This window comes from Carassius auratus, chromosome 32, assembly GCF_003368295.1.
Source record: "Carassius auratus strain Wakin chromosome 32, ASM336829v1, whole genome shotgun sequence".
NCBI lineage: Eukaryota > Metazoa > Chordata > Actinopteri > Cypriniformes > Cyprinidae > Carassius > Carassius auratus.
Window position 1 is genome coordinate 25,656,108 of NC_039274.1, and position 10,208 is coordinate 25,666,315.

General features: G+C 34.7%; 1 protein-coding gene across 1 annotated transcript; it reads right to left on the bottom strand.

Annotated features, from left to right (window-relative positions):
• Positions 1 to 1,555: 1,555 nt before the first annotated feature.
• LOC113052519 (uncharacterized) lies at positions 1,556 to 3,640 on the bottom strand. The gene is made up of 7 exons (XM_026216929.1): positions 3,566 to 3,640; positions 3,184 to 3,256; positions 2,704 to 3,054; positions 2,259 to 2,612; positions 2,061 to 2,168; positions 1,926 to 1,960; positions 1,556 to 1,752 (listed from the first exon to the last, which is right to left on the bottom strand). Exons 1-7 carry the CDS (start codon positions 3,572 to 3,574, stop codon positions 1,627 to 1,629), a joined length of 1,056 nt encoding a protein of 351 aa, XP_026072714.1. The 5' UTR covers positions 3,575 to 3,640; the 3' UTR covers positions 1,556 to 1,626.
• Positions 3,641 to 10,208: the final 6,568 nt, after the last annotated feature.

Below are 10,208 nucleotides of genomic sequence, written 5' to 3' on the forward strand. Positions count from 1 at the left end.
ACATTACCTGCACATAGACAATCATCACAGTCCTCATCTTTTTTATTTGCAAAAGACTGACAATATTATTTTTTAAAGTAACAGAAGACAAATTCCATTTTTAAAAACTGGCTTAATTTAACTATGTGTATATATGTGTGTGTGCGTGTCTCAGACAACCACCGGGACAAGGCCACAGGAAGCAGATTATGCTTCTGCACAATCTGACTTTGCTGCAGCCTGGAATTGAACTGCTGTTTTCATCTGGTCAGAGGAGAACTGACCCCCCCAACTGAGCCTGGTTTCGCCCAAGGTTTTTCCTCCATTCTGTCACCGATAGAGTTTTGGTTCCTATATATATATATATATATATATATATATATATAATATGAAATCTAATGAAATTTCTAATGACATTTTTTTTTTCAAACAAAAATAGGGTGAGCACACTTACATTCTCTTTGTAAATGATTTAAATGTCGACACCATCGTGTCAAGTGATTAATATGCGCAAGAGAGGGAAAGAGGGCAAGACAACGCTTGTGTTGTTTGAAGACGGTGAGCGTGTAGCCCGGGCTCACTCACTCTCTCTCTCTCTCTCTCTCTCTCGCACGCGCCTCTCTCTCTCTCTGCCCTGTTTAACTGACAGGACTTAAAAACACATGCAAATGATGAACTTTCACTCTATGATGATTAAGCTGTGCAATTAATCTGAGAATCACATTCGTCAATGGCTAGGGAGCAGCTGACCCGTTCAGTTAATGAATAACGGATCAACTATGACAGCCTACATCGCACATTCTGCGATGTGACTATCTGGATTCGTACATCGCGATATCGATGCTTAAACGACACATCGTGCAGCCCTAATATATATAACACATGTGGAATTATATATGGAATTATATACATAACAAAAATATATATTAAGGTTATTTTGAATCATGATCTACAAGGACATGGGTCAAAGGTCAAGATGAGTTATTAGAACAATCTATTACTGAATCAATAAATACATTGTGTCACACTCTATATTCATGAACAGTTTATTAATGTCCTTAGTCATATCTGTGAACAAGCATGTCTATTTCTGGATGGATATAGTATCTAATGAAGTCATGCTACTACATAAAAAAGCAGTATTTCTCAAGAATATTACTTCAGTAACACGGACAGGTATTTATAAATTTCAGCACATTTTGTTAATATGTCACTTTCACGACCACTTCTTAACTTTAGACTGTTTACAGTAAGACAGAAATGTATGCACCAATATATTACACATGAGTGTGTATACAGATGTATATTTATGTATACATATGCAGCAATTAAGGTACAGTAATGGCAAACATCCAATGGTGTTTAAAGCAAACACTGATGCCGTAACTTAAAGCATGGGTTTATGGAATTTATCATAGGGGTGAAATTCTATTATAGGCTAATAAATAAAAATTCAGTTCTACATTTTGAGTTAAAAACAAATTACCCTTAACCAAAGATTTTAATTAAATGCTTTATTTGATGCAACTTAATTGATTTTTAAATTAATCAATAAACAATAATGATTGGGGACTATTTTAACTTCTTAATTTCAGAGCTTACAAAAAGAGTCTTCTGAATTTTAGAACTTTTCAATTTAAGTCAAATTTATTGATATATCACATGTGCATATAATGAATTGTCTTGCGATTTTCTTTCTCTGGGTCTTCTAGAGGTGGAGGGCTTTTGTTGAATGCTCAAAGCTGCATAATTCAAAGCATCTACGTCGTCAGCCTGACATAGAACAGTAGTTATGAAACATTCAGTCAAATAGATTGCATAAAAACATACAGTTGAGTGTAATATTTAGATTGGTAGCAGTGATTAAATTAACTGAAAATATTATATACTGTATTATAATATTATACAAAATGTATTGCATAGAAGAAAAAAAGCATTTAGCTTACCGCAAGTTGACTGTTTTGAATGTTGTGCATCCCATCTTGAAGAAACAATGTAAATTTGCTCATATTACAGTTTCACTGATATTAAACACTGTATTAAAATGTAAAATTGCCTGTTAACATGAAATAAAAGCATACCTTTTTGCTGGTGCTTGTACAACTGTGCACTCATAATGATAATCACGACCGCAGATAAAGTTACTACAATCAATGCAGCTGTAATCCAGTGTGTCTGAAAGCATTCGTCTGCAGTATGCAAATAAACAAAAATGTATTTTTTTTAAATATATTAATGCCATCTCAGGAATTTATTTTCATGGAGACTTAAATGGGAACCTGGCATGTGAGGTTTTCTTGCATCTCCAAACTGTATCTGTCCACATGCAGCCACAGCGCAGTAGTAAATCCCAGCATCAGAGTGATTGAGGTTTCTCTTGGGCAGGCTGTAGATACATTTGTGTGCAGTAGAGTTCACATCCGAGCTCCTCTCACATTGAGCGTTCCTGCGCTCCTGAGTGAATATCATTCCTGGAGGAGATTCTGCAGATTCACGTCTGAACCAGTAGACGTTGTGTTCTCCTGCACAGCTCTGAGTGAGGACAGTGCACTGAAGTCCCACTGCAGAGTCTTCTGGATGCACTGGATCTATCACAGCTGTCTGATGGTCAGACTGCATGTTCAGGTGTCTGCCTAAAAAGAAAGCAGATAAATAATATTTAGTTGTTTATTTGATTAAACAGAATATATAACATGCAATTAAGCTTGTGATTGTTCATCTTACCTTTTACAATAAGGTCAGTTCCGTCCCCGATTGTAAACGTAAAAAAAAGTTGAATGCAATAGTATGTTGCAGTGTCTGATTCTTCTATATCTGTGATGCTCAAATTAAAACTGATTTCATCTTTTACAATAAAATATCGTTTTATATATTGGTCAAATTCATTTTCAAATGTCCCAGGTAAACCTTGATATGATGAAGCGATTGGAAGGGGTTTCTCTCCAACTCTTTGTTTGACCCAAACAGCGGTTCTTCTTTGATCTTTCGGAAAATTGCATGTTAAGTTAACACTGTCTCCAACTTGAACGATCTTCAGATGATTCTTAGCCACAATGTCTGCATTATCTGAGCTGCCTGAATGAAATCAATATAATAGGAATAGGAGAGAGGATACTTAGTTTTGTTTGCTTTTAAGAACAATAATTGAGCAAAGTAAAAACAGGAATTAATTTAGTCTAATTGTAGCAAAATGAAGTTACTTACACTTTGAAATGTTAATTACTAGGATGAAAAAATGAAGCATTTTGTAGAGCTGGCTACAAACAAATGAAAATCTCTATCATGAGAAATAGAAGGGAGAGAACACATTAAAATAATAATAAAAAGATAATAATAATAATTTATCTTTTATTTTCCTTTATTTTGTCAAATGCAGAGAAAGAATGCTAATAATAATAACAACAACATCAAAAATACAAAATTACTCTCAAGGCAGTACTTTACAGGACACTGTTACCTAACTTCAAAACTTCCATTACGGTTGTCAAGTACTGTATTTAATAAGCTTGACATACTAAAAAGTTACTCTGACAAACTACTACTATTCTCTAACAAACAAATCTCTGTTTTAAAACTGTATACTTACAGGCATCATTAAAGATCATAGGGTTTGGTCATATAAACCATCAGACAGGTTTTATGTCCCTCCTCAATAGTGAGACTGAAAGAGAGAACACAAAGAGGTTTGCCTTTATATAGTCTTACACTTCCCTATGTTAAAGAACAACAACTTTTATACATAATTATATACATGTGTGTGTGTGTGTGTCTGTGTGTGTGTACACAAACACTTACATAAAGAAGTAATTACATATATAAGCGCATATAAAATAAAGAAAGTACAGAGTTCATGGCCCTAAATTTATTGAATTTTTGCACTGAATTCACAAAACGCACAAAAAGAATGACAAATGCATTCGTCTTTAAAACATAACACTGAGGATATTTTCCTGTAATTTTAATGCTAAATAAATGATGAAATTATAATTGTATACCAGTTCATCATTTAATGTTAGATCTTTAATTTTATTTGTAATGTCTATTAAATGTTTTAATCATCTGCCACATTAATGATTTTGAATTACCTTAATTTGGGAGATTTCTCTGGAAATACTGTTATGCAGTTAATTGACTGACAGCTCTGTTTTACATTAACCATCAATTCTAAGTATGTGGAACACATTGTCCCTTCGGAAATAAAAAAAATATAAGGTCACATTGAATGGAAGCATTCTGCGTAGCACTGCTAGCAGACAGAAAATAAAATAAATAACTCCTAAGTGATGGAAAGAGCTATGAATATAGTCTCTTCAAAATAGATCTTGGGTGAAAAGTATGATCAAAGAGTTGGAAGGGAGGTCAATGTTGTGGTCGGAAAGACTGCTTATTGGTGCAAAGTATTTTTAAAAACACAATGTTGTTCTGGGAAATTCACATCAACAAGTTTAAACGGTACCAGTGGCAGGATGCTGAGCATGCTTAGTTTGATCACAGATGCCCAGTTATAATAAATATTGTTTTCAAAACATATCTGACCTACATGTACTATGTTTTTTGTGTACTATAGGGAATTATTCATAATTAGATTCTGTATGCTACTATATTGAAAAACTGTCAGACTTTGCGATATAACATTAAAGTTAATAATATCTGTCCAGTGGGTTTGTAAGTTTAAGAAACATTAGTGTGAGTTTCGGAACTGCCATTATTATTTGTACACATAAAGCATTTGAACTCGAGAAATTGAAGACATACAAAATATAAGAGTTTAAAACCATTGTACCACATCAGAAGTCTCTGCTATCTGACTGACTTTTAATCTGAAATCAAGAGGTCATTTGAGCTACGTTCACCACAAACGTCCACAAGTGACTGCAACGTAACAACATCAAAGTGATAAAAGAATAATGATAATAAAATGCAAAAAAGCTTGCCTTGATTGATAAAGACTGTGGTGGCAAGTACAACCACAAATCCCAAAATCATGTTTAAACAGAACCATCATTTGTCCATATGAGAGGAAGATATGATACTAAACAAGTGTTCCAGTTAGAGGCCACAGTTTATGACATCATTTCCTGTAGAGTGAGTGACAGGAAGAAGCTGCTCAGTACAGACTGAGAACTGCTGTGGTGAACATCAGCGGAGAAACATTATATCTTTAGCACTGACATAATCGTAAAAAAAAATAAAAAAAATAAACCTTTATGAACAGTATATAAAATTGTAATTAAGTATTAGAAATACTGGAAATATTAATTTTGATGAACATTTTCAAAATACATACACATACAGTGCATATTTACCCAATCTACCTGTAGATATATATATATATATATATATATATATATATATATATATATATATATATATATATATATATATATATATATATATATATATATATATATATATATACAGTACAGACCAAAAGTTTGGACACACCTTCTCTTTCAAAGAATTTTCTTTATTTTCATGACTATGAAAATTGTAGAGTCACACTGAAGGCATCAAGGGCTATTTGACCAAGAAGGAGAGTGATGGGGTGCTGCGCCAGATGACCTGACTTCCACAGTCCCCGGACCTGAACCCAATCGAGATGGTTTAGGGGTGAGCTGGACTGCAGACAGAAGGCAAAAGGGCCAACAAGTGCTAAGCATCTCTCGGGGAACTCCTTCAAGACTGTTGGAAGACCATTTCAGGTGACTATCTCTTGAAGCTCATCAAGAGAACGCCAAGAGTGTGCAAAGCAGTAATCAAAGCAAAAGGTGGCTACTTTGAAGAACCTACAATATGACATATTTTCAGTTGTTTCACACTTTTTTGTTATGTATATAATTCCATATATAATTCCACATGTGTTCATTCATAGTTTTGATGCCTTCAGTGTGAATCTACAATTTTCATAGTCATGAAAATAAAGAAAACTATTTTGGTCTGTACTGTATATATATATACATATATATATATATATATATATATATATATATATATATATATATATACAATATATACATATACATATACATAAATAAGTACAGATAATGTTTGTTTGCACCTCTGTGCATACTTTTGCAAGCATGATTTGCATACATCAATGTTTGATCATTTTCCAACCACAGGACTGACCCACTGGTGTGTTTTCACACCCTTCTCTGAATCAAAACCACACATGCACCATTGTTAAAAAAAAAAGGTTGCCTCCATTGTGGAAGTCAAAAATAACCCTTCCATGTGAACATATTTATCACAACCTACTCCCTGGTTTTATGTCTAGTGGAAACATGCAGCAAAATCTTTTGAATGATTCACAAAAGTGACCTGTATAAAAACGGGTTCTCTAACTTAAGATTGTATATACTTTAATTATTAGTATAAACAACTACTACCACAACAACAATTATCAGGCTCAGCTTTTACATGTTGAGAGCCACTTGACACCTTAGAGCTGGGGCCGGGCCTGCTTATGCACTTGAGAATATGTGTAGCTCTTATACTGCAACCATCCTTCAGACACACAAAATAATATACCTTGCCAAGACTGACAAAAGCTTATTTAATTTAGAGATATATTTATTAAGACCATACTACATCCCAATCCATTACATATGTCTGAAAAATTCTGTGATTCTTTCCATGCCATTTAGGTTCAAGAGATAGGCTCAAAATAAACTGAATGCCCCTGAGCAAAAAGTCACCCAGTGACAGTCAATGATCTATCCTTTTTAGTAAATAAATTCCATAAAAACTATGCTAAGGAAATATAAATGGACTAGAAGTATTTAAAAGAAACAAATATGAAATTAGTATGATTTACTTTAACTTTATTTGAAACAAAAATGTATAAAATAATTTTAATCACATTATATGTTACATATTCAAAGATTTAGAAATTAGTATTTAAGTATGTTGTATTTTATACAGTATGATTGCCCTTTTATACAAATTTGTATGGCAGTAAGATTCGGTGCATCGATCCTTTACATTTGCAATAACATGCAGGTGATCAGCAGATGTCCTCGTTGTGTGTATTTGGAATCAGTTTGCAAAGTAAATTAATTTGAATAAAAGGTTTTATTTCTCCAATAGCAATGTGCGTATATATTAATTTAGCAAACTAAAGTAAGCAATACATTATTATTAAGCAATTAATAATAAGCTTGATGCTACCAGCGCACAGATAAACTCATGAAAATAGAAAGAGATATAGAGACGAACAAGTGACTGAGGGACCTCCTGACCCCTTTCGTTGGATATTTACATGGTGGAATTTGTTGGCGGAAAAGCTCAACGCTGCTCAAGCGAAGAAACCGATCTGCTCTTGCACAAAGTTAAAGCGCGCGAGCAGGTCATCTACAGGACAAGCAGGCAGGGCCGTGTTAAGACAGTGTGGTGCCCCTGGGTACTATACCTCAAATGCCGCCGCCCCCCCCAGACATAATTAAGGTGATTTCTCAAATCAAATATAATTTCTTAACTTATCCAACTACCGTATTTTTCGGACTACGAGTTGCACCTAAGTTTAAGTCACATCAGTCCAAAAATACGCCCTGACAAGGAAAAAAAAACATATATAAGTCACACTGGACTATAAGTCGCATTTATTTAGAACCAAAAACCAATAGAAAACATTACTGTCTACAGCTGCGAGAGGGCGCTCTATGTTTTCAGTGTAGACTACAGGAGCACTGAGCAGCACAGAGCGCCCTCTCGCGGCTGTAGACGGTAATGTTTTAACTTTAACTTCAATGGTAATCAGGGAGAGCAAGCGAGAGTGCAGTCAATCGCTTCTGTCATTGTCGTCCTGAGCTCATTCTTCACTCGTTTTAGAAAAAACTTTCGATCCCTGGAACATTTTGAACTGTAGCTAAACGTCTAGCGTCCTTGTCTTTCTTTAACTTTCTTTTTGCAAAACCACTCAATTGACGTCTGTCCATTTTGGTTCATTTTCTGTAGCCGTTAAAAAAATACACATTTGCACGTACTTGTTGTGGACCAACTCAACTCTGACAGACTGGGGACGGAAGGAGGTGAATGATAATGGTCATGTAATCTTTATTTATTTATAATTTATTATTATTATTATTATTAAGTTAGTGTTCATAAACGAGTTATGCATGGTCTTTTAAGAATTTTAAGTTAATAATAAAACAATTTACGAAAAAGATTTTTAAACCTTATGTCATGTGGTGCCCCCCTAGTTGTTGTGAATGGTTGGTGCCCCTGGGCACTGGCCCAAGTTCCCTTATGGGTAATCCTATGGGTAATAATATGGGTATGTGTGTGTATTGTACAATTGTTCATTTAATTAGCCAATTTCATTTATTATACGTAGTAATAGGCTGAATTTCAAATAGGTAGCCTAATTCTAATATAGCCTACGCAATGACTATCCATTACATTTTTATATTTATGTAGCCTACACAACAATATTATTTTACACTGTAATTCTTTTGTTTTTAACATTTATAATTTTTGTGTGATGTGTATCCCTGTGTGTGATAAGCAAAGTCAACGTGAACTGTGGACCCGCCCAGAGGCGCATTTTCTACCAATGCGCCGCCCCCCCCAGACATAATTAAGGTGATTTCTCAAATCAAATATAATTTCTTAACTTATCCAACTACCGTATTTTTCGGACTACGAGTTGCACCTAAGTTTAAGTCACATCAGTCCAAAAATACGCCCTGACAAGGAAAAAAAAACATATATAAGTCACACTGGACTATAAGTCGCATTTATTTAGAACCAAAAACCAATAGAAAACATTACTGTCTACAGCTGCGAGAGGGCGCTCTATGTTTTCAGTGTAGACTACAGGAGCACTGAGCAGCACAGAGCGCCCTCTCGCGGCTGTAGACGGTAATGTTTTAACTTTAACTTCAATGGTAATCAGGGAGAGCAAGCGAGAGTGCAGTCAATCGCTTCTGTCATTGTCGTCCTGAGCTCATTCTTCACTCGTTTTAGAAAAAACTTTCGATCCCTGGAACATTTTGAACTGTAGCTAAACGTCTAGCGTCCTTGTCTTTCTTTAACTTTCTTTTTGCAAAACCACTCAATTGACGTCTGTCCATTTTGGTTCATTTTCTGTAGCCGTTAAAAAAATACACATTTGCACGTACTTGTTGTGGACCAACTCAACTCTGACAGACTGGGGACGGAAGGAGGTGAATGATAATGGTCATGTAATCTTTATTTATTTATAATTTATTATTATTATTATTATTAAGTTAGTGTTCATAAACGAGTTATGCATGGTCTTTTAAGAATTTTAAGTTAATAATAAAACAATTTACGAAAAAGATTTTTAAACCTTATGTCATGTGGTGCCCCCCTAGTTGTTGTGAATGGTTGGTGCCCCTGGGCACTGGCCCAAGTTCCCTTATGGGTAATCCTATGGGTAATAATATGGGTATGTGTGTGTATTGTACAATTGTTCATTTAATTAGCCAATTTCATTTATTATACGTAGTAATAGGCTGAATTTCAAATAGGTAGCCTAATTCTAATATAGCCTACGCAATGACTATCCATTACATTTTTATATTTATGTAGCCTACACAACAATATTATTTTACACTGTAATTCTTTTGTTTTTAACATTTATAATTTTTGTGTGATGTGTATCCCTGTGTGTGATAAGCAAAGTCAACGTGAACTGTGGACCCGCCCAGAGGCGCATTTTCTACCAATGCGCTCTTTAAATATATATATATATATATATATATATATATATATATATATATATATTGCACCATTGATTTTAGACTTTAGACCAGGTTTGAACTGGTCTATGGCGCAGTCTATTTTCAGCTCCTTAAAATACCAATGACAGTGACAGTGACATGACATTCAGCCAAGTATGGTGACCCATACTCAGAATTTGTGCTCTGCATTTAACCCATCCGAAGTGCACACACACAGAGCAGTGAACACACACACACACACTGACTACGTTTACATGCAGCCAATAACCCGTTCAAAACCGGGATATTAGCAATAACCCGGTCGCGCACGGCCATGTAAACACTGGCAAAAACCCTGGATACGTTCATATCCGGTTTTTAAAAACCGGGATATTATACCTGGGGTACCCCTTTTCTAACCCGAATATTTGGTCTTGTAAACGCATTTCGGCATATCCCCATCAAAATGAGTGTTCTGCTCATGTTCTATTTGCAAGGAATCTTGGTCTTTTGAGTCTTTGGATACAGGAAGAAGAATTGGAA

Bases quoted from the DNA above. Each gene is read 5' to 3' on its own strand.
- LOC113052519 (XM_026216929.1), bottom strand. The intron at 2,613-2,703 runs GTAAGATGAACA...CTTTCTTTTTAG, and splicing joins AACTGACCTTATTGTAAAAG to GCAGACACCTGAACATGCAG. The intron at 2,169-2,258 runs GTTCCCATTTAA...TGCATACTGCAG, and splicing joins AAGAAAACCTCACATGCCAG to ACGAATGCTTTCAGACACAC.